Source organism: Helicoverpa zea, chromosome 4 (assembly GCF_022581195.2).
Source record: "Helicoverpa zea isolate HzStark_Cry1AcR chromosome 4, ilHelZeax1.1, whole genome shotgun sequence".
NCBI classification, from domain to species: Eukaryota; Metazoa; Arthropoda; class Insecta; order Lepidoptera; family Noctuidae; genus Helicoverpa; species Helicoverpa zea.
Genome location: NC_061455.1, coordinates 6958070 through 6983851, shown reverse-complemented (window position 1 = coordinate 6983851; position 25782 = coordinate 6958070). Strand labels below are relative to the sequence as shown.

The window sequence follows — 25782 nt, the reverse complement described above, 5'->3', positions numbered from 1 at the left end:
GTGTTGCGTGTTTTCTTTCTGTCGTTCGGAAATTGGCCTGAAATTCTCGTAACCTTTTAATAACACGTAAAAATATTTCAGAAACAATATTATTTATTGATTAATATAACAATGACTGGAAATATGTAGGTGTAATGAATTCAAATATCATGGATTTCATCCTAAATCATTGTCATAAAACATTATAGGTGTAATAATTTATGTGTGTACGTAAGTGTTGGATAAATGACTACATGCACAAAGTATGCCTGCAATTAGCTCTTAACATATAATACAAAGTGTAATTTTATGAATAAAGATAAAGCTTTCTTAGACCATTAAAAAAATGTAGGAAATTCCATTTGTAGTAAAATTTCTAAACGTTTGAAATCAGGGTTGCTATATAGTGCGTATATTTCTTGAGAAGAACTATTATTAATTGAAAATAAACACGTTCCTAATAAATTTCATAGAACGAACAAAACTGCTACTGAATCTACAATTTAAAAGTTATTTTAAAACTAATTTCTTACCTTCAGTTAAGGTTTTGGAAACTGAGGGATTTTAACCTTTATTAAATATTTTTTATTTGCAACACTACAACTATAACCACGTAGTACCCGGTTAGGCCGTATGCAGAAAGACAGCTGATAGCCTATTATTTTACTCTTTCTGGTAGCCGGCGCTGATCTGCCAGTGCATCTGGTAACAGTTACATAAAGCAAGCAGATTAAATTAAATGTATCTGATAATGCCGGTTCATTCTGTTAAATTATAATTAACCAGACCAGCGTTTAGATCAGCGCCAGTAGATCGGTGCCTGCCACCAGTTTTGTTTTTGCCTTTATGATTGGGGTTATTCCCGCTCGGTAACACCTTTTCGTCGACACTGTGGACGATCGGGAAAAAAAAGTTTCGTTCGTTCACAGTGTTGACGAACGCTCCTTATTATTTCGAGTAATTCCCGTTCGGTAAGGTTCCTGTCGTGAAAACTGTTGACGATTGGGAAAAAAAAGTTTCGTTCGTTCACAGGGTCCATGAATGCTGGTTTTTATTTTTAAAATATAGAAATAAAAATAAAACATGTCATGGATTTTTAAAGTGTAAAATGGTTATTATGAACATGATAAGGCCATTTTTTATTTTCTAGTTAATTGGGTTTTAAAAGATCTAACATAATCCATTAAAATATTTTTAAAATCCAAACAAATAAAAACCAGCATTCATGGACACTGTGAACGAACGAAACTTTTTTTCCCGATCGTCAACAGTGTTGACGACAGGAACGAAAGGTGTTACCCAACGGGAATTACTCGAAATAATAAGTAGCGTTCGTCAACACTGTGAACGAACAAAACATTATTTTCCCGTTGGTCAACAGTGTTCACGAAAGGGTGTTACCGAACGGGAATAACCCTATGATTGTAGGTAGAGACTGGTAGAGGCAGCACAATTACAAAATTGAACCTACCTCTCAGTTTGACGCTCCATTTTATGCCGTTCAATTTATTTTTTTAAAATCACCAGTAGAAATAACACATAATTTTCCAGCACAAACCTATGTACTACTTTAAATTAGTAGGTAATCATTAATTACCGATTACTCAGGAATAACTTGGAAAACCTCAATTTAGCAACTTGAAGGTATACGTTATTAAATAGCGCACATGAATAATATGGTTCAGGTAGGATATAAAGAATACCAATTTGTAATTTGCACCATTATCTATATTTTCTTTGACATAAGTACATCACCACTAAAATAGGCAAACTATACACCCACTGAGTAGTCTGTTCAGATCAGCACTGTTAGCTTTGATATTGCTGCTTTATAACTAAAATTTCCTTGAGGAATGTATCTCAAAAAAAAGAAAATAACATAATGGCGCGTCCACAGATATGTTGCTTTTTGCGGCGCAAAGCTGTCAATAAGTTGCAAAGCAACAGCGTCTGATTTGATTGTAAAATATTTAATTTTTTAATAATCTCTTTCTCTTTTTCCTAAATTTGACCTAAGCGTTTGTCAAAAATTTCCGCTCACCACCTGCACAGCTAACTCGGTGGGCTTTTTTCATAGATTCTATACAGATCATTAGTATCATAAACTGAGAATATACACAGATCATTATTTAATTTGTATCATATTTTGCGGTGATCAATTTATGTTATATTAATATGTGCTTCATTAACTATTTTAAATGCTATTATTTAGTCAACATGTTTGTAGAAATAAAACTAAGTATTATGTCTCATGCAAACAGAAAGCAGAAAACGAATTGTAAAGCGAGAAAGCATATTATAACACACAACAAATGCTTCCAAGAATACATGCATGTAAGTTAAATATGCCTATATAGTTATTTTCTTTCTAGTTACGATGTATTAAACTACATAGCATTTGTTATTTACAACATTGTATTTAGGTACATTGCACTTGCGACTTGCTAGTAAGAACAATTTATCAATCTGCTTCTGGTTATTGTAACATTAACATTTATCTGCTCCATCTGCGCGTCCTTATCACATAAAACATTTTTCTGGTCTCAAATTTTTTTTTCCAGAATGACATACATCAACTGGATTTTTAAGCAACAAATTCATTTAACCTATGAGCATACATTGATAACACCAAATACATTGAATACACAAGCACCATTTATAAATGCGTTCAATATATTAACTATAGTTTTAAACATTTAAGATCAAAAATATTCGATACTGTACATATTTTTATATTCTTTATCTTATTTCTTTGCTTAGGTGCTCTAAATAGATTTTATTACTAATTCAACTAAACAAGGATTTGAATAATCTAACAAAAATAATTTAATAATTAAATAAAAAAATAGGAAGGTACTAAGATCACATTATTCACATACCAAAACATAAAACAAAGGTTTATTTATACTGTCCGAAAGTAACAGTGGAATGTAAATTACTAATATTGTAATATTTTGGTATGCTGATATCAGTAGGTATATTAGGTATATATACGTATCGTACGTATACAAAAAACTAGAGCTAATGTACACATAATAGGTAACAATATATCTATGCATGAGTACAAGCCCATGTCATCTCTATCAAAAGTTTAAAATAATACCCATTTCAATATTTCTGATACTAAAAAGGATACTACGATGATCAATACTAAAAAGGTCCAATATAAAATAAACGTTTAAAAATAAGCTGAGCTTGTCAATAAATCAACACCTAAAGCTAAGTTTATATTTTCATACAGCAAAATATTTTAAACATTTACTACACACAATTATTGTCATGATTATCATATAAAACAACATACAATATTACAAAACTCTTTGGTTTATATTATTTTTTGTCAAGTAGGTACTGAATTTTAATTTCTTTTAGAAAAATATATTTTTTACGTTGATGAAAGTGCCGAATACGAATCCTGTAAAACCGAAGAAGATGATGAAGATATCTTTATATAGCATCCACTGGTACCGTCCGAGTTGGTCAGGCCAGAACGTCATTATTTCTATGACGGGCGGGAAGATTAGCGCGAGTGCCGAACTGCTGAATGCGCCCACAAGAGAAATTATTCCACTCAAATTGGGAATCAGAGCGGCCGCCAGAACTGTAACCGATAACGTATCATTAGTCACCTAAATACAAATATGTTTATAACGAAGCTCAATAACTGTATGTGACAATATTTATTTGATGATATTTCCCACAACATAATGTTGAGGTAAAAATCAATATTTGTCTGATAACAATGATAGGTGTAAAGTAGTACTATAAACGAAGTATAATATAGATAGTGTAGCCTCGAAGTGAGACTAACAATTGTTTTGGTCCAACATAGATAACCTTCGAACCAGGCAGACATGCCTGTGAGTGCACAACAATACCTATTAATCTTTTCTATGCTGAGATAAACTGTGACTTTTAACCAAGACGGTCCGTGTCGATGATCTATATTCAAATTCAACTTACACGTTATAGAAATGAGCACGAACCGAGTGACTGCTTCACCGTGTTTCAGTGCCTGCTCTGACGTCAGTTTTGATTTGACATATGGCCAAACAATATTCATCGGTACGTAAAACTGTAGCCCATACGATAAGAAAATCGAAGCTGCCATAACTGCCCGAACACTTTGCGCTAACCTGCAAACAGAGATAAGAAAACTTTATACCTTTAACATTAACGGAGGCTTTCGTGCCATTTGTAAGGGAGACCCCCTTAATTAATATCACGGGTCGTACACCCTAGTGACGAAGAGCGAAGTCTTAGCAATAGGGTCCCATTTTACCAGTTGTATGGAACATGGTAGATAGTGAGAATGTAAAACACGGAATCTCTCGTGATATCCAAAAGGTCATCTACTTTCAACGGTTATCTTCATAATTACTCAAAGAATATATAAAAATAAAATTGATTATATAATGAACTGAATACTTACAAAGTGTTGGGCAAGTTGAGCGTTATACTGCCGAGTACGTGGTCGCCGTATTTCAAATAGCCAAAAAATCCGATAGCTGTATACAATGCGGCTACTATCACCATGCCAGTATTGAGCACACCATTCCAGCCACCAAAGTCTTCTGGGGTTTTCATGTTATTTTCCAACGGTAAAATCTGCAATTGATATCTAGCTATTAATTTTGGCTTCCAAAATAATGGTAGGTACTTTTTATTAATATTGTTAATGTGAAAGTAACTCTGTCCGACATTCACGCTAAAACTACTGAATGTCCTTAGATGGAAGGTACCCCACTGTTTAAAGCCTGAGAAAGGACATAGGCCACTTTTTATCCGGGCGAGGGAAGACATTCCCTCAGGAGTCAGATCGAACAGCTGGTAACGGCTAGTACATAAAAAAACATACCTACCAAGACAAACACATAATATTAAGTGGAAGCATTATAATTATGCTGGCTGTCTCAGATAAAAATGTGGCTGTCTAAATACTTATTCAAAAAAGTAATGTTTTTGTGTCCATGTGGCTGTGCAATATGTATTATTGATTGAATAAACAAACGAGGGACATTACGTAAGCATTATAACAGACACGCATGTCATCATAAAAATAAACATTTGATTAAATAAAACAAATTGCTATAACGTATTATTCATTCGTCCAGCAAACAGTCTATTAGGCGCCAGCTGCAGTGGTTTTATGTAGGCACGTATTTTGTGTATGTATGTCCCACTTGACGAAGTTAAGTTCATCAACACGAACTCATTTTCATTTTATACTTAATTCAATATTAAATTTTAGGAATAAAAGACTAGATCGGAGACATATTGTGAAAAATAGAGAGAGCGAAATCGATATCTATTATACCAAATATAACAATAACAAAGAAAGGTCATATCATGAAACGACTATTTAGTACCAATAGGAACTATATTCCCAACGACCCTGTACAATCTTTTCTGGCTCGTAGGTAGCCATGGGAGGTAAAAGTGCACGGGATCCATATAAAATGTGGAAATGTTTTCTGCGTTTAACGAGGTCTTATTGTGTCATAAGTGACGTCAAGATGTCCCAGCTATCCGGGAATACTAGTTCAAGCTGTACAACTACATAATATTACAGTTGAGTGACGTAATATCTTCGTATTGTATGTTAGAGAAGTAGCAAATGTATTATGAGTAACGATGACACATTAAACTTAGTGGTCCAGAGCGAGAATAATTGATGGGGCGTTAAAGGACGATTGCCACATATCGTTTTATCAACAGTATTATGTGTTTGATGTAGTGTTAATCTGTTTTAGCAGTTGCACTAGGAAATACGTTCAATAAGTTGCGAACTAGTTAGGCACCTATGCATTTTTAAATAATTGAAGCTCTAAAAGGATACGTCCTTATTTGACAGGCAAACAAAGACAGACAGACGATGAATAAATTCAGTTGAGCAACAAACGATGTGGCCCAGATTAGGAGGAAAACATGTTAGTCGGACAAGTAACTGACCGTGACACACATTCCTAGGCTTAACTGCCATGTTTTCCAAAATAATTAAAGTTGAGAAGAAACCCCAGAATCTCTCACATAGAATCGAAACAAATTAGGTAGGAACTTGATCGTCATAAGTCCGATATAAGTTGAAGGGTCAAGCGGGCATATTTTAATACCGCACTCGCAACATTACCCAGTCCTAGTTAACCAATATTCATGTGAATGTGAATATCTAGATCTGCTCTATATGACCGTCACTTTCGCCGATGTGCCGTTGTTGCAATGCATTGAAACGAAGGGAACTCGTTTAAATGTGGTTTTGTCACTTTCATAGAACTTGGGCTCATCGATATTATTATATTATTCTTCGATATTACAGCTTGTAAAGATTATTCATAAATCTAATTTTATTTACAGTCGGTACTTAGTCCCTATTGATCGGTTTTTATTAGATTTTGCACGAAGCTATATCTTCCGCCGACTTAATAATCGCATGCATTCTAATATAAATTTCGAGGATATGCACAAACTGAATGAAGAAATAACAGACGGTTTACACATCGTTATCAAGATAACAGATGCTGCAGTCAGCTATGTAGTACAAATAACAATAAAATAGTGTATTTTTGTTACCTATCTCATTATTTTTTTTAATGTGCGTTACAGATCGAGAGCCCGCGACTGTCAGACCTTCGTTATTTTATAAAGGCTGAAACTTTGTGTACGCATCTACCTTAAAGTGGGTATAAATAAACGAAAGACTACTGCAAGGCATAGTTTGACTGATGGACTGGTTTGAAACAGAACCGAGCGCTAGGGTTCATCGCCGCAAATTGCCTGGGACGAGGACACTCTGATTTTGTTCCAAGGTAGAGAACATCTCCGCATTATCCTTGGACATGATGGCCTAACAAGTATTCATTACCACATTGACATACGCTTACGTACCCACACATAACCACTGCAGACTAATTCAATACGCAATTTTACAAGCGGACATCGTATTATTTTCGTCTTAGCGGGAAGGCATATTATATAGCATTGATAATATATTTTGATAGTGCATAGAATCCGATGTTTAATTATAATTTAGAGTCAGTCGGACTCCTTTACGAGGTACAAATGCAATTATAAGTACATACATTATAATAAATTAAACTCACCACTCCTATTCCTTCAAATGCATAAATAGCCGTGCCAAAATATAAAGGTAATTGATGCCAGCTAGAAAATGCATCCACCGTATTTGTAGCTGGCAAATCTTGAAGTATATAGTAAAATGTTATCACAAGGCCCCAAGCAGTCATTATAGAGGCAACCAGAGACACTGGTGTCAGGTACTTTAAGTTCTTCACCATAGCCAGGGCAAGTATTGGCGGGAATAATAAAGCCAAGTATGCATGTACACTTAAATTTATATGAAAGAAATGCATTGTATCTTGAAGGTTAGTTGCAACAAATAAAAAGTATACACAGCAAAATCCCAATTGTGTTATTACCAAAAATACACTGACAATATTCCTGAAACAATATATATTGCCATCAGTGTTATTTATTATGACATATTATAAACTTAGTCTCAATATTAATTTAATTAACTCATGCCATACATGCTCTACCTACATTACCTCAAGTGCATAGGTCATAAGCCAGAATATATCAGATAATTCTAAACATATTATGTTTATATTAATTATTTATATTCTATGCTAAAAAAATTAATACTTTTTCATAGATCTCTAGTTCTTTCATGATTAATGGACTTATTCAGCCACCCAGAGTAGGTGCCATTCATAACAAAAGCCACATGAAATGTGTAAGTTAAGCATACAAAAAGATATCAAATGTTAAGATAACCCTCAGACTGAGAGATAACCATTACACAATCCCTTGTGAGTTGTGATCTTGACAGGTTGTGTAATGTCCACTGGAACTCATTAAAATATAAATTAACTGAGGTGAAATAGATAAGAACACTACATAAAACATGCCTGTTATCAACATCATTATTGTTTGCCAGTAAATCTGTTCACATCTTAATCAATATAATGAAGACAGACATTTATTTGTTTGTGAGTAATATTCCTAAATGATAACAAGTAAACCTAATTACTAGAAAGAGGAAATTTTCGATGTATGCTCATTATACAGAGTGCAATGTCTATGAACTAATAGAAGTTCCTAATAAATATTATCTGTTGCATTTTTTTGAAAATCAAACAGGAGAAATTATCTATAAAGATTTTTCCTTTGTAATTGTGTGTGTGCTTCCTTATCCAATGATAAATATTTTTTTGACACAAAATTAATGTAATTTTATACCATATGTCACTGTGATGAGTGAGGCCATATCATACAATAGGCACATATTGATTGACATTGCAATTGGCAAATGGTGCGGTTAGCTGATAAGATTAAACTGTAATTTGTAGTGGACTAGTATAGGAAACATAAATTATAGCATACATGTAATAAATATACTTTGTATATCTTAAATGTGTGAGGCACATTTAATTGAATATTTAATTTAAAATACAAAAAAACAACTCTGTTTTATTATTATAAAAACAAAGAATAAAAGCACTTTACATAAAATTTTTAACTGGATTCTAAATTCCTACTGTGACATTTACATAACTGGAAATAAATAATGTTGATAATCAGGCACTTTATGTTCTACCTGCCTTGTTTTTATTTAATAAGGATGAAAACATGGAGTATTATTAGCAGAAAATATTTCAAAAGGCATGGCAAAAAATCAAGACTTTGTTATCTGGGAGTTATCATTTCTAATGATAATCCATTGTTATTATTTGTAGTTATACTTTCTTGTTTTTATTATCACATAGATATTAGTGAAATAGGAAATATAATACACAGTAAATTCACTTACTTCATTGTTTTAGCATATGGCCTCACTGATATTGGTCCTAGTGCAAATGAATCTTCAACTACTTCAGAGAAACCCAGAGCTGGCTTCTGACTCCTGATGCACAGCTCATGTGCACACTTTATTAGCATATGCATGCAGTGGGTACATATTGTACCCATGAGTAATGTACCAAATACACCTGGACAGGAGAAAATCATCTGTTAGCCACTTTTAAGACTTTTTTACATACAATATTTATTTTGAGAGGGATTGAATTTAAAGTAATAAAATCTTTATTTAATGAAATAAAAAATAGGAATGTAATCATCATTTTTTACTGATGAAATATCAAATAACCGGCTTTTATTCATTATCCGGAAACAATGGATATTTGTATACAACACTTTTAGATTGTAAACACTTACCAATTATGAGGCCAGCATTTTTAAAAGCATCTGGCATAGCCAGTATGCCAGTGCCTATGTTTCCTTTTAGAAGGTGGATTAAGGTATCGAAGTTGGAAGTCGGATGCTCCAGCCGTCTTTCCGCGGCTGGGTGATAGTCGCTTTTTGGTTTGCCACTAGTAGCTGAAGTTGCAACTGGAGCTGTCACTAATTCTACTGGCTGTTCGATACTATCAATTGAATTGCTGGGTCCCGTGAGAAGCGGTTGCTTTTCATCGTTCATTATTTTATTCTATACTTTATGCTTATATGTACTTTAATAAATATTATCACGCAGAGCCATACGCTTTACAGTCGCCCTTATCACAATGAAATGAAGTGTATTGTATTGACTATTTCGACTTGACAGTTATTGAATAAAATCAAACCAGAGAGAAAAGATGTGATGTCGTCAAGCGTTAGAGATGGTTTTATATCGCAAAGCAAAACGTAATCGAGTAAATGTGCAAACACTATGTGAAAATAAGATTCAATACCGTCTTTTATTAACCTCTTCAACCACTTTACGCTTACGAGAAAGAGATCAGAACACTTCTGTATTCGATATGCTGAACAAAACCACAATAAATAAATCGATTAAAACCAATTGTTATACGTTATCAACACTACAAACCATAAATAAGAAACCTCCATCGCTTCACTGCTCTATTTACATTAAATGACGTAAAATTATGTCAAATGTCAATTTATGGCAGTGACAGATTGTTGACCAAAGTCGCAAAAGATTTCCTGCATGTAAAAAAGGGTTTTTGGGGAGTATTTTCATAAAACAATGGGAAACGCGGGGAGTAACCAACCCAAAGAATGGCACAGAGATGCTGTGACGAAGGCACCCGATGTCGGACCGTCATCGCCAGTTAAAGAAGGAGAAGCATTTACATTTGATAAAAAGGTTGACGATGATCGTAGTGGTCGAGATGACGAAAATAACATTGAAGATGGTGCACCCTATTATACCAAGGCTGTTCCTGAAAGTGATGTTGAATACAGTGGTACACGCGAGAGGTCGAACACATTGACTGAAGGCAGTAAGATTATTGACGATGTCAAAGTTTTACCAACTGTATTTAAATGGGAAGGAGGAGGAAAACAAGTAAGTTAATAATGTTTTGGTCGATATCTGGTTCTAAACGGCAAATATTAATAAAAATTCTTGTTTATTTCCAGGTGTACATTAGTGGTACATTCACTGATTGGAAAACAATTCCTATGGTTAAGTCCCATGGAGACTTTGTTACGATAATTGATTTACCTGAAGGTGAACATCAATACAAGTATTTTGTTGATGGAGAATGGCGACATGATCCTACTGTGGTATGATTTATTTTCATAAACTAGTAATTCTATTGTCTAGTATACTATATCTATAGTTCGGCCGTTCAGAGAATGCGTTCCTGACACCTGTCAGTTAGTCACGACTAGTGATGGGCACAACATAACACTGAGTTCGTTACCGTTCCTCCAAAATGAACCGCCAAATTATTTTAAGATTATTTTCGTTTTAAATTGGCGGAATCATTTAAATTTTTATTTTAGTTATTTAAGTGGAAACCAAAAAAAGGTAATATTCATATAATAAAATTGTTTTATTTATTCTTTGTTACAAAGTTACAATTTCTATGCAATAAAGTAAGTACATTGAATTGAATGTGCGTACAGAATATTAATCAGACTCCGATTCGCTTGAGGAGGTGGTGTCTTCATCATCATCTTCCCCTACATGTATAATTATATTATTATCAATATAATATCATATAATATCATATATATAATATCATAGACATAATATAGTAAACAGGACTGCGCACATATTATACTACTTACTTATTGGTGTCTATGAGATTAAGCTATGTGAGACAAATCCGAATTTGCTAAGATTATTAAACACAGATTGGTATTGAAGTTTTAACTTACGCAGTTTGTTACCTTAAGATACTAATATAAGCTTTTAATAATTAGCTGAAATTAGCTGTATTAAATTCATAAAAGTTATCTTATAGTCCATTATTTTCAAATTTTAAAAAAGAAAAACAAATCTTTTATTTTATAATATAAGTATAACTGTAAAAGAACTGATTACGATACTTGCCTGTTATTTTTAGCACAGCACTACAAATATAAAGCGCTGACATAACCTTGTAATTGCGCAGTATAGATTTAGAAAAATATTGTTTACCAAGTTATTTGACACTCAGTTTGGACCAAAATTATAACATTCATTGATTATTGATATAATAATGTTGTTTTAAATTTATTTCATCAATTGTTAAAACGGTAAACAATCAGCAAAAAATTTTTATCGTAACTGCAACGCCATTACAAAGTTACGTCGTCAGTTCAATCGCGATGTGTCAGGAACGCATTCTCTGAACGGCCGAACTATAATAAACATAAGTAATTCATATCTAACAGTACTTAATCAAAAATGTTCAAGTATATTAAGGCATACACTAATTTTGTTACAGCAGAAGGTAGTGGATAATGGAATGGGTAGTAAAAATAATTTGGTTACAGTAAAAATGTCAGATTTTGAGGTTTTCCAAGCACTTGCAAAGGATAGTGAAGGGATTCACAGCAGTGCCCAAACAGAATATTCTCAGGTTTGTAGCAAAATTGACTTGAAAATATTATATTTCTTCTAAAATAATTTTATTCTAAATATTTTTTGTTTATTTTGTTTTTAGGAGATACCACAGTCCAAACCATGGGAAAAAGTTTCAGGTCCACCTATTCTACCACCTCACCTTTTACAAGTAATATTGAATAAAGATACTCCACTATCAGTAAGTACTTGTAATTTATGAAGAATATTTTCATATGCTGTGTTTGAATTCAATAATTCATATGCTGATATTCTAATTAATCTTTTCCAGTGTGAACCAACTTTGTTACCAGAACCAAATCATGTGATGTTGAATCACCTGTATGCATTGTCTATCAAAGACGGTGTTATGGTATTATCAGCGACACACAGATACAGGAAGAAGTATGTTACCACACTACTGTACAAGCCCATATAATTTTAAACTTGTGATCTGAGGTATTATATTATTCACAAGCCACATAATTTCAGTATTCAATTTACCATTGCATAATAATTATTCACTTGCCCGCAAAATTGCATTCTTAAATCTTCAAAGTACTTTTTACATACTAAGTTTAATGTTAACCAGCTAATATTTGGCACTAAATGCTTCCAGTTGAAATAATGATGTAGATACAAATCTTGGTTTTGAATGGCAACCTTCAAAGTTTTAGTATTATAATTATTTTGTTATGTTTGTTAGTTAATACTGTTTGCGAGTTAGTAACTCAGAACTATGGCCTTAATGGGAAATAACAATAGTGTGGGACCCAGTTACTTTGATCCAGAAGTTTCAAATACATATTATGATGAATACAATGGTTACTTACTGTATGTGTATATAAGATCAAGTCAAGAGTGTAGTTGTGATAGACAACAGTTTGACAAATCATTTATATAAATATTATTACATATTTCTAAGTGCAGCCAGATGTGATAATGTACTACTTGTTTTAAATTATTATTGACTTGTTGTGATTGTAACTATTAGTTAGGTATAAATTTAATGTGCTTTGCAAAGGTAATTATGTAAACATTAGTGTGTAAATAAAAGGTCTATATAAAATTTGTATTTTATTTCATTTGTAACTTCAAGCTTTTATTGCAGTTTGACAGTTTAAAATGACTATGTACATTACATACTTAATCTTAAGTTATTGTAGATTTCTGTGATGCTGCTAATCTTGATAAAAAGAAGTGGCACAATAGATTTGATTTATTTAGGTACTTAATGAGTGGTGTAGAGCCTTAGAATATAATGAAAAACTTAATTATAATTAAAGAAACCTTTCGAGTACATTAATCACCATTGACATAGAAGTTGAGATTTAAACTTAGTAGCTCTTTGGGTTTTTTTAGAAAAAGGTACATGTAAACACTTTTGATTTCCATATAGTAGTACTTCTTATTACAAAATGTTGTCAGCCGTAACCCTTAATTTAGCTAGAACTTAGTCGAGGTAATAGCTGAACCCATTCTGTGACAGGGGGATTGTGATTGATGTATAAAATAATCGTAAGTTATTACATGCTTGTTCAAAATATCATATTTAAAATAGAATAAAATAGTAATCTTTCTTGTATATTAATGGTTTAAATGCAGATACATAAACTAATAAGCAGTTACAAAGAGTAACAATGCCCTTAAATCAATGTCAATAATAGTATCTCAAAGAACAATGTCAGATGTCCATAGTAACTTAGGCTCAATAAAAATATTTCATGTACAGTGAAAATTCTTACAGTTTTTTGTGTAGTTTAATGTCAGAAGCTTTTCTATGTTTTCCACTTTTGCATTGAACTTCTCAAAACCAAATTATTCAAACGAAAAACCTGAACTCGGTAAACAAAATAATTACTTATTAACATGATATTTTTTTTTGGAAAAGTTCTAGATAACAATTAAATATTTTATAAGAAGTTAGTATTTTATATGTAAATTGTTGTAGTAAAGAACTTTGTGTCCGTGAGAATTCAGTTTTAAAAGTTGATTGCGTGGGCCGAAACCTGACATTGTTCTTTGCTTGCTATATCAAAGAACTGTATGTGACAATATTACTTAGTATAATACAGAATAGAGCCAAAGATGTCAAAGAGTATTTTATTGATTATATACATAGACAATGTGCATTTTAAGGTTCATGTTTGCCACTGTCTAGCAAATCATAAATCTATAAAAATCATGACCTATGTAATCACATTCATATTTCGATAATTGTCACTTCAATGAGTATTGTAAAGCCATCAACTTTAATGTTTTTAAATCAATCTGTTTTGGCTATGGCCATTATTATTCTGGCTTCTATGCGCAACTGGCTTTATGGTAAGCCGTAATTTAAAATTAACGGATGTGTCCGATCGCAAGAGCATTTATGGTTTTTTGAATTTACATTTAGCTTAGAATTTCTCTGAGAATTCTAATAACAAAAGTATCTGATACATACATATTTGCACCTATTATGTCTAGTAGAACGTTTCGTATTACGAGATTCAATGTTATGGCTATCTAATGGTTAACAAAAATCTTTAAATCCCTTGGCTTTAAGTTTTTCTTAAACTTCTATTTATCTTTATTAACAAAATAAAACATTTTGCACCTTTATCATTAACAACGTATAACATAAATTATACACTCAAATAACTGCTTTGAGGCCTACCTAAATTTAAGTTATATGAAATGCGAAAATAAAATTGCAGTACAGTATAATACGAGTATACTTTACATCGAGACTTAGTGATATTTAGGAAAGCGTCTTTATGATAAGTATCATAGTTGCATTCCAGAATGAAAATAAGGATAAAATTTGTTCAACCTTATTGTCTATGCCATAAGGTTGATAATGGAATTAAAGAACAACAATAAACAACAAGTATTTTGAAAGATATTATTACAATAAATCAAAGAATTAATATTGTCTATTTGGTAATGTTTGGTTTTTATGCATAGAATCTGGCTTACAGCCATAAATCTTAGTAGCCTTAGTAGGTACTAATACTAACTTAATACTTTTAATGACCAAATAATGATCCACATTGTAATATGGCATCTAAACTATATATGTGATGTTAATATTGCTGTTATAATGAATACCTATAATCAGCAATGATATACTCACAAAAGTTACATAGCAACATCGAGCACACAATGGGGTATGATGTACAGTTCTCACCAAACTTAATGGCAGTTCATCACTAACTTCCGAGCACAGAAAAGCACATGACGCCCAATGCCCTACAATATACCTATTGCTGATACCCAAAAGGGTTTCTGTGTTGTTCCGAGTCGCATCTATATTTGGCAATTTCAGCTTATCGTCACCAGATTTTTGTTCCTTAAACTACAGCATACGCATACACGTATATTTTTATTATTTATTATAATCATGAAAATTCATAAGAAACTATAATACAGAATGTCATTAGAATCAACTACCTACAATCTATCGATTCAGTTATTTGTTGTAACTTCTATAAGGGGTTCCTTATCTTTGCCATCAGCTAAATTCATGTTGACATTACTAACTGGATTTTTAAAATACATAGCGACAGCAATACTGACTAGACATATTGATATCACTGTGAAAGCAGTTATCACAATATTAAATAGTATATAGCAAACTACAGCCGTTATAACCAATTCCAAAGCGCTCGCGTATGTTTTTAAAATAGAGTTTAAATTTTTCAAGAAGAAACTAGTAACTATACCTACCACAGCACTATTTACTGTGATAAGTACTACAAAAGTATCAGCAAGTGAACCAAAGTCATCGAATATCGTGCCTAATTCGCCTTTGAACATTAGAATGAAGAAATTGCAAATAACCGAATCCAAATACATAAAAACATTTTGTAGGAACATGTCGACATTCGAGCCTTTAGTTTTTAACAAATATTCGTTATATGTACCAGCCAGACATGAGCAGAAATTCTGGAAATTAATAGATACGAAATAAATGTTGAATAGCTGTGACCAGAGATCCGAGTCGCCTTTGGATTGTATTGAAGCTGCATCGAAGTTCTTGATCATACATCCCACGGTTAATATGCCTAGTGAGATCCATTGCATGAAAGCTAGCTTTCTCTTGAAAAGGAACTGAAAAAGAAAACATTCTTCATTATTAACAAGTCCTTAGTAACTTGTTATTTCGTTCGCGATGTCAAATTACGCGTAAAAAAGTTCTTTTTGCCAAGGAGGATGCTTTAAAATATTTATGCTCGCGTCCGAATGAACTACGGCCCAAAGCCTTATGAAAAGCCTAGCCAATCTCCAAGGCTAATTTCATCTAATTATTTATTTATTTTAATATAATCGGAAAACAGAGTAGGTATTAACAGCTAACAAAAACCTATTAACCAATTAGTTACATGTTTTCGCATTTAGCTATTTATGAAGAGCATGCTTGAAAGAGAAAAGGTAATAAGGACTATGTACTAGCGATTTTACCGTGAAAGTGTAAACAACAAACTCATTTCCGCATTTATAGTTGTTGTATTGCTATGCATGTATGATATATGTATTTGTTACCAAGGTTCGCACAATTCTAATCCTATTTTAAATAGTGAACATACCTGAAATAATAGCGCAGTTAACACTACCCGGAACTGCAGCAGTATGTAGTACGACGTGGGGTCGTAATGTGACAAATTAATGAACGCCAAATTGTTATAGAAACAATACAACAATGACGGTATGAAGTACAGGAGCAGTAGTTTGTAGTTTATGGCGATGGCTCGGAATATATGCGGTTTATTGCTGAAATACATAAAAAAACATTAGAACAAAATAGGTACACAAATAGGTGCGATTTCGATACAAAATAACGATTTAGTTTAGAGGAATCTTGGCCGTCAAGTCTGATTCGTGAAAAAACTGTAAAAAAAAAACTAAATATTATGCAATAATAAATTACAATTCGTTATAATAAAAATACTATGGAAGCGTCAAAATGTCAAGGTGATATTATAATCATTCTGTAGCAAAAACAGGCTGTAAAAATTAATATAGTTGAGATTTGCTAACTGGGTAGGTGCCGTTGGAGTAATAATATACAATCGCATGTAGTGTTTACATGCTTACATCTGAAAATCAGACAGGCATTTTCCTGTAGGTTTCAGTTAAAAATCAAACTAATATTACAAAAGAGAAAATACGTGAGTGTGTGTATGCTTGTTTGGAACTTCTTGACTCGAAAATGGCTGAACGGATTTAGATGAAACTTGGCTAGACACACATTCTAGATATATTTTATTCAAATATGTAACTGCCGGCTAGATTTTACGTCTAAAAGCTATTGGCATTGATCTCGACATTGCTAACCTTTGCTGTATAGTTTTTTTGCTGATTTGCATTCTAGCTAAACAGGAAAGTGAATGCCTAAAACATGATCTATTATTAATATTTTGAGAGGACCTATTACACATTAAGTAGTTATAGGTGTAAAAATAGACGAACAGGTTTCCTTTAACGTATTTTATATAATATGGAATTTATTTAGCAAAATTTTTAATTTCTCGAGGCAGGTACAAATTTTATTGCATAGAATCGTAACGAGTGGCGCGTAAGTAATTGGGTAAATACCATTGAAAATTATGTAAGGTTAATTGGTACTATTGGTAGTAACTTTTATTCCAATATATAGCCATAGTTACTTACTCTCTTCTATAGGTGTACAGAAATGCTGATGCACATAATTTGAGGAGTTCCGATAGGAAAACCACAAGTGTTGTGTTGTAGTCATATCCACCATTTTCTGTCTTTGATGCTGTTACGAACACACCTGGAAGCAAAAGGAAAAAGGTGTTAGTAAAAAATATTATCAACCAAGTAATTATAATTAACTTTTGATAATGTTGAGGTGGCAACAGTATGAATCACCTTTAGTTTTATGACATGCAGGCTTATCTCGTTTTAAAATTGATTTATGATTCAATTTGAAGTTTATACATATATTTGCTCTTCAAAAATACGAGAAATACTAATGTGAATTCCTTTGTTTTGATTCAGGTTTATTCATTTAAAATTTTATGTTACAAACAGGTTTTTTTTACATTTAGGAATCAAACATTAGGAGATTTTTTTGGGTAGCAGAATAAGATGCTAGTGTAGGCACATGTATGGTTCCATCAGTAAGCAACTCTAAACTGGAAAACTGAACATGTGGCATAGTCCATTGTTGAAGTATTAAGGCTCCAGCAGACCGGATGCGTATGCGTAGACGTAAGCGTAGTCACGCGCGTAGTTACGGCGTAACCATGAGTTGTAATGTATGCAAATGTATGAGACAGGCCACACCGCTTGCGTAACGACGCGCGTGTCTACGTTACGCAAGCGGTGTGGCCTGTCTCATACATTTCCATACATTACAACTCATGGTTACGCCGTAACTACGCGCGTGACTACGACGTGGTTACGCATACGCATCCGGTCTGCTCGAGCCTTTAAACTCAAAACATTTACTATCATGCTTGATTGTTGTGCCTTTGATGCAAGTGTACATAATAGGTAAGACTGCCTATTGTTTTCAGAGCTGAGTAAATACAAGATACCCTTGAAAGTAAAAGTATTATTTATTCATATAAGTATCAGTCATTTATAAAAAAATCAACAAATTTCTTAGCATATCAAATTGCCTAAAAACCGAATGTAGAAATAAAATAACTAAATTATTTCTTAGTCTAAACTCTTTACAAACTGAAAAACTCCTTGAGGTGTTAATATAAAACAGATTTTCATAGCCTGTTTACACCTGTTGAAACACCCACACACACATACACACGTTTTCTTGAGTCAACACAAAGTTGTGTTTCTAAACTATGTTGACTATATTGTGAACCTATTATTACTCATGTAATGGGGGACCTGAAGTCGTGGTGGCCTAGTGGGCAAAGAACCAACCTCTCGAGTATGAGGGCACGGGTTCGATTCCAGGTCAGGCAAGTCCAATGCAACTTTTCAAAGTTTGTATGTACTTTCTAAATATATCTTAGACACCATTGGCCGTGTTTCGGATGGCACGTTAAACTGTAGGTCCCGGCTGTCATTGAACATCCTTGGCAGTCATTACAGGTAGTCAGAAACCAGTAAGTCTGACACCAGTCTAACCAAGGGGTGTTGGGTTGCCCGGGTAACTGGGTTGAGGGGGTCAGATAGGGCAGTCGCTCCTTGTAAAGCACTGGTACTCAGCTACATCCGGTTAGACTGGTAGCCAACCCCAACATAGTTTGGGAAAAAGGCTCTGAGGAAGATAACGGGGGACCTGAAGTTCTAAGATGCAAACTTTGTCTTAGTTTAGACTCCAGATCTCCTCCAAATTACGAACTGTGCCTAGCAAATTGTTGCTTGCTTGCTACAATTGAATGAATCATCTGATAGAAAACCAAACAACATTTATCTATTATGATTAATATTATGTAGATAACTTGAATTATGAAATATTTGTGGATTCCATTCCAGGTCAAGCTAGTACCAATACTTTTCGGAGTTTGTATGTACTTTGTAAGTATATCTCAGCCACTAGTAGCTGATTAAAGGTGAAGAAAAACATCTTGAGGAAATCTGGACTATAAAGTCTGATAGCACCAACCCGCATTGTGCAAGCGTGGTGATTAATGCTCCATCCATCTCAATTTGAGAGAAGGCCTGTGCCTAGCATCTAATAATGCTGATGATGATGACATAAGGTTTTAAAAACATATTTAATTCATTCAAAAGTTTGTTTCACTATCAAAATCAATGTGGGGATTAATTGGTATTCAAGTTTATATCCAAACTGTAATGAACAATGTTATGGAACAAATCAATTGCTTCTTATCAACAGTTACAGCAATTCAGAATTGTAGAATTTTGTTATCTACATAGCAGTTCATTTTCCTGCTATAGTTTATTGCACTGCATATCCATACATTATAATTATAATATGGTAACTGTACACATGTTTTGAAATTGAACAATATAATTTATCTACTTTCCTACATTATTTTTAATAACAATATCTGCACTTTAAAATAATTGGTGGAGCAACTTCAGCTTGGAATGCTCAAGCAAACATTGGACACAAGGAGTTTATTCTCAGCTGCATAAATATAACTTTAGATTTTCATTTTCATTTTCAGACAGATTTTGTTAGTATTACATTTTCTTCAGAATAAAGAGTTTTAGATTTGGTTTGATGACGATTTCGTTTCATTAAACAAAGTACGTAAGATAGTTATTAACGTTTGATAGTATTTATGTTACATTTTTTGTATAATAAGGTCTAAAGTTAACAAGTATTTTTACCTATTATACGAAAATGAAAATTGGAAAATTGTAATAATTTCTTACCTTGGAACACGAAGAGAATTATATAAAGGGCGAAAATAATAAATGCCTCTTTATTGGGAAACAAATTAGAACATTGTTGCATTTTCTATTCGAAATTCTGTAGACTTATGAGTGAATTTGGAGCGCTATTACGAGCTCATTTAACATGAACACTGAAAGCAGTAACGTTCATTAGAAATCCATTAAATCTTCTTATCCACCCGGTGTAATTCAATATTTATTGGCATCGCACATTCGGTTCTCAATCAACCACAATAATTTGCGTGCCTTGCAGTTGCACAAATAAAATAAATATTCAGTTAAATTCAGTATTCATTAAGTCAGTGTCAGGTGTCAGTTCAATCAATGTCATGTCAAACTAGTCGACCATAGAGTACAATATGGCAGTAATAAATATAAATGGTAAGTGTTTTGTAAATGAACTTATTTTATCAAATTAAACTTGCCACAGACATTTACTGGGCCACAATTTAGCTTCTCGAGGTTTCTGAGAGAAGGTTTTTTAAGTGATAAACATACTCTCATCATATTCCGCTTCATCATATTATTTCTCTTACCTTAACTCTCCATAGAACATCCATAGAACGAGAACTCTATTTTTTGACGTATTGACGTTTCGTGTTCCGTTCCTTCGAGCTCGATTTGTTGTTTGGTTTGATTAATTTACTGGAAAAATGATCACTTCGACATTAGTTTAGAGTTCAAATTGCCATTGATTTTTATTCCGTAACTATTGCTGGAAAAGACAGAAGTGTTGCTGTTGGTTTGTTACAAGAAAATTGCGATTGATTACCAGAAATTATCAGATCTTTTCACAATCTGAATTTTCCTTGTGATTCATGAAGCAGTAATGCATTTTCATGTAATAGTGTTAGAACTGATACTTGAAGTGTAAAATAAAATTGTTTGACAAAGAGTGAGAAGCAAACAGTGCGATAAAATTCTGAGTTCGAATAGCTATTGCGATGGCTGGAGACGAAGACGACAGTACATGGTAAATATTATGTTATTTTGTGCATTTGCTTTACTCTCCGAGTTTTCATCCACGTAAACAAACAGTGCATTAAACTGACTTTTGTTTTCAGTGTCCCTATTTGTAATTTAGTGAAGTTGTCATACTACAGAAAGTATCAATCATGAGTAGTGATACATAAACATTGACCTATTTATTTTCAGGCTGATAGAGTTGGAGTCTGCCCTCCTTGATGGTTGCTCAGCACAAGAAATAAATGTTCTGACCAAAGGCAAGAAGATCCCAGAAAGCTTACGGCCTGATGTCTGGCTCCTCTGTCTGAGGTGCCAAGATGCAGGCAATCAGCTGCTTTCATTTGATGAAATATTTGATCTAAGTAATCAAAACGAACTCCGTGACGATGTGAAGAAGTTTGTGAAACGACTTGGAAATGATGACGATGACAAATTGTCAGTTATTTCTGACATCGAATCAATAATAACTTTCTACTGCAAGTCTAAATCTATTAACTACTCTTCAAATAATGGTTGGATCGAAATTTTGCTACCATTACTGAGTTTGAAGTTACCAAGGTCTGATACATACAATTTGTTTGAAAAAGTATTACAGCTGTACATTCCACAGGGCTGTGTTAAAAATGGTGTGCCATTTCACATATTGAGATTGATTTTGCAATATCATGATCCAGAGCTGTGTTCCTTTTTAGACACAAAACGAATAACTCCAGAGCAATATTGTCTATCTTGGTTAAGATCTCTATTTTCTGGTACATGTAGCTTAGAGGTGGTGTTATTTATGTGGGATTTATATTTCCAAAGGTCTGATCCTTTCTTCATATTTTTCCTTTGCTTGATTATGGTCATCAATGCCAGGGAACAGTTATTGCAAATGAAGAATGAAGATAAAGATGCTATTATTCAAACTTTAATTCAAATGCCTTCTGATCTAGAAGCTAATGATGTGTCAGACTTTTGTTCACTTGCCCATTATTATTCACTAAAGACGCCGCTATCATTCCGTGAAGATGTTTTAGAAGTCTTGTTTTCTGAGACTGGAGTTGAAATTAATTCAAAACTGTATTCTCAAGCCCTATGTCTTCCTGTAGCTGTACATGAATTGATTGAAAGTGCTACATTGGATTCTGGAAATGGCAATGATAGTGTGAAGTTCTTTTTGGTTGATTGTCGCCCTGCTGAGCAATATAATGCTGGTCATCTGTCAACAGCATTTCACCTTGACTGTAATTTGATGTTGCAAGAGCCTTCAGCATTCAACACAGCAGTTCAAGGTTTGTTGAATGCTCAGAGGCAAGCTCTGGCTGCTGGATCCTTGGCCGCTGGAGAACACCTCTGCTTTGTTGGCTCTGGTAGAACTGAGGAAGACAGTTATGCTCACATGGTGGTAGCATCCTTCTTAAAAAGAAATACCAAACATGTTTCTATGCTAGAAGGAGGTTTTGTTGCAATCCATGACTACTTTGGTCCACATATGACTGATTGCTTGGAGGAGCACAACCCATCTACTTGTTTAGTCTGTGCACCTAATAATAACAATGATGGTGCAGATATACATCAAAGTAAGGTGAGAGATAATATACCAGCAAAACAGTTATTTAGCAAGTTGTCATCTGCAATGAAAGCCAAGAGCCAAGAAGTGAGAGGTAAGTTAATTGAATATATTGTAAATCCAAATTCCACATACAACAGTGGGGAATGGCATGTGTCTGCTGGAGACAGAAAGGAACAAAGATATAGAAATGTCCCTCCAGTGTTTAGCATCAATGACGAAGACGACGATTCAAGGTCAGACAGTCTAAGACGAGATTTCACTGATTCAGATTCTTTAGAAGAGATAGTTGAGTTGCAATCCTTCCTGAAGGAGCATAATGTCGTTGACAATTTCCCCTGTCAGGAAGTTCTGCTTAATGGCTACATGCATGATTCTTACTTAGTAGTTACTGAAACACATTTGATTGTTTTGCGTGACATTCCAAACAAGCGAGGTGCTGCGAAAGTTATGTCTAGAAGACCTTTGTCCACTATTGTTAAAATCACTGCTAAAAAGAGGCACCCTGAATTAATTACTTTCAAGTATGGTATACCAGATGGGGACAATCTCTTGATAAAAGACATGGACCGCTTCCTTATTCCAAATGCTTCCATCGCCACGAAAGTAGTTTCTAATCAAATAGTTCAACAGTTGGATAGCAAAGCTTAGCTAATAAATAACTCCAAGCGAATTAAATAAAAATATATTCAGAACATAGAAGTTTATAAAAATATGCAATTTCTAGACAAATAAAAAAATAGTAAATATAGAGTCTAATTCGCTATTATTTAATAATACTGGCTGCTGCTGTGCTGTGTAGAGCAATCGTGGCTAAAACCTTGAATTTGTAGTTCATTGTGTTTTACCTTAAAGTACATAATTTATAGGTACTTGTACCTATTACCTATACTAAACGTCTGTAAGTATCTACTACAACGAGCGTTAAAAAATACTAGTTGGAATTGTGTCGTTCGTCATAGAACGATGAACAAGACAAAGTCAATTGATATATCTACATTTTATTTTCAATCTCCAAAAATCGATAAATTGAGTGATTATACTGCCTGAACGTTTTGACCCATATTTCGCAAATCATTTTATAAAGTCCTTGTGGTACTTTCTGTTTTTTTTTTGGTTAATATTCTTATAATTTTTTTACCCCGACTATAGTTCGGCCATTCAGAGAATGCGTTCCTGACACGTCGCGATTGAACTGACGACGTAATAACATTCATTGATTATTGATATAATAATGTTGTTTTAATGCTCCTCAATTGTTAAAACGGTAAACAACCAGCAAAAATATTTTTATCGTAACTGCAACGCCATTGCAAAGTTACGTCGTCAGTTCAATCGCGACGTGTCAGGAACGCATTCTCTGAATGGCCGAACTATAAGCTTCTTTATTTTGTCAATTAATCAAATTAGCTTATATTGATGTATAATGCAGCTATGTAGCCAACAGTTTAATACCTAATGAAATGTAGGTATTTAATGAAACCTAACTCACCTGAAATGATTATCTATAACATTAGCTACAGCATTCATAACTGCTTTAATATTGTCTTCCTTCAATTCATTCACAGTGTCATCGTTTAGATAAAAAGTTTAACTAAGTAAAAAGTAATAAGTGTTTTTCCTAAAGGTCTTAGATATCTTTCCACGAAACTAAATGACTACCTATTATGTGTCTAATATTATAAATATTAACTTTTTGCACATTCAGGATAAACCTCGATTGATTTGTTAACGAACATAATGCCTTTTGTCAATTATGTTATCGTCGATTTCCTAGAATTGCCTATTTTTAGTTTTATATATTTAAGTATATGAAAATGTGATAAATAGATTAGTATATGTATAAACAAACACAGACGTTAAACTTTTGACTAATTATTTAAAAATATGTGCAACAGATTCTAAGCTGAACGGTACCTAACATAGCAAATAATTACCTACTTTGAAGGCTAATATGTACCTAATCACGATACCTTTATAGTTTATACTAAGCGGATAATCTTAGCCCTCGCTGAGGTTGAGAAACCACAAAGGTTTACATTTCCTCGCGTCTAATTAATAGGTGTCACTAACACACATTTTATACTCGTGTCTTGTGTCTTTGCTAAGTTCTTCCAAAAACGATGTAACGGTTTAAATAGAACAATGAAAATTATCGTAATTTTCTTCTTTTCCTATCACCTTGATGAAGTATCCTCTGATATGATAAAGTACCATGCCATCACGGTCATCCACTTTCCTAAATAATTTGAAGTCGACGCAGCATGGTTCTGCCTTTCTATATATAGATCTCTATTACAAAGACAGTGTGACAAAGTGCAGTATGCGTTGCAAAAATACCTGGAAATTAACTACTATTACTTGTAGCATAGTTATGTACGATAAAATATTCTTCTAAGTCATTATTTCATTATCTTTGTGGATAGCATTCGTCTATTATAATTAGAATTGTGTAGAGTTGGCAAGCCACTAAAGGGATAGGTTTTGTCAAGAGAAGGATGCTGCTCGTGAACAGAAATGTAAAATGTAAATCCTTGATTGTGGCATATTGTTTGACGCTATAACTTGGATTCTTATAATGGAGAAAGAACGCATAGTTTTAATAACTAAGAATATTAAATTAATAGAAGTATTTTTTTTTATTATGCACATAAATAATATTTCGTCACGTTTAAGTACCTGTACTTAAATGCAGAATTTGCACTTATGTAGACTATTAGATTTTGTAAAAAAATTGTTAATCAGTCGCAAAATAGTTTTGCTGAGCAAAACACAGTCAAAAACAGTAACAACACTTTGGATATAGTAAAAAAACAGCTATCTACTTTTTTTGTTGCAAACTTGCAAGGCAAAATTGTTGACGGCGACTGGGATAAGTGTAGGTTGAAAAATATAAAATCATGTATTCCTAACAACAGGCGATAATCACCATGTAATTCTGTGTTATAGATGTTCTATTTTATCTAATGTTTAAACTATTCTTAAATTATTTGTATATTTAGTTGTTATTTAAATAAAGAGGTATATTACAAGACTACATTTTCCTTTTTCATTCATATTTGCCTTCACCGAACCTTCTTGGAGA

General features: G+C 33.2%; 4 protein-coding genes across 5 annotated transcripts; 2 read left to right on the top strand and 2 right to left on the bottom strand.

Annotated features, from left to right (window-relative positions):
* Positions 1–1689: 1689 nt before the first annotated feature.
* LOC124629712 (proton-coupled amino acid transporter-like protein pathetic) lies at positions 1690–9779 on the bottom strand. Its single transcript, XM_047163225.1, has 6 exons — positions 9214–9779; positions 8810–8987; positions 7080–7437; positions 4412–4587; positions 3943–4115; positions 1690–3580 (listed from the first exon to the last, which is right to left on the bottom strand). The coding sequence occupies exons 1-6, from the start codon at positions 9473–9475 to the stop codon at positions 3348–3350; spliced, it is 1380 nt and encodes a 459-aa protein (XP_047019181.1). The 5' UTR covers positions 9476–9779; the 3' UTR covers positions 1690–3347.
* A 147-nt stretch (positions 9780–9926) lies between these two features.
* Positions 9927–12902, top strand: LOC124629716 (5'-AMP-activated protein kinase subunit beta-1). 2 transcript variants are annotated; one of them, XM_047163231.1, is made up of 5 exons: positions 9927–10345; positions 10420–10566; positions 11721–11852; positions 11937–12035; positions 12126–12902. In XM_047163231.1, the coding sequence occupies exons 1-5, from the start codon at positions 10025–10027 to the stop codon at positions 12270–12272; spliced, it is 846 nt and encodes a 281-aa protein (XP_047019187.1). In that variant the 5' UTR covers positions 9927–10024; the 3' UTR covers positions 12273–12902. The 2 variants fall into 2 exon arrangements, with proteins under 2 accessions (XP_047019187.1, XP_047019186.1); XM_047163230.1 differs by having other exon boundaries at positions 11718–11852.
* A 1804-nt stretch (positions 12903–14706) lies between these two features.
* On the bottom strand, positions 14707–20482 carry LOC124629714 (UDP-galactose transporter senju). Its single transcript, XM_047163228.1, has 4 exons — positions 20159–20482; positions 17489–17612; positions 16405–16588; positions 14707–15928 (listed from the first exon to the last, which is right to left on the bottom strand). Exons 1-4 carry the CDS (start codon positions 20238–20240, stop codon positions 15284–15286), a joined length of 1035 nt encoding a protein of 344 aa, XP_047019184.1. The 5' UTR covers positions 20241–20482; the 3' UTR covers positions 14707–15283.
* Positions 20483–20775: 293 nt separating this feature from the next.
* On the top strand, positions 20776–25734 carry LOC124629886 (TBC1 domain family member 23). Its single transcript, XM_047163542.1, has 3 exons — positions 20776–21152; positions 21335–23845; positions 24075–25734. Exons 1-2 carry the CDS (start codon positions 21124–21126, stop codon positions 23346–23348), a joined length of 2043 nt encoding a protein of 680 aa, XP_047019498.1. The 5' UTR covers positions 20776–21123; the 3' UTR covers positions 23349–23845; positions 24075–25734.
* The last annotated feature ends 48 nt before the right edge of the window (positions 25735–25782 follow it).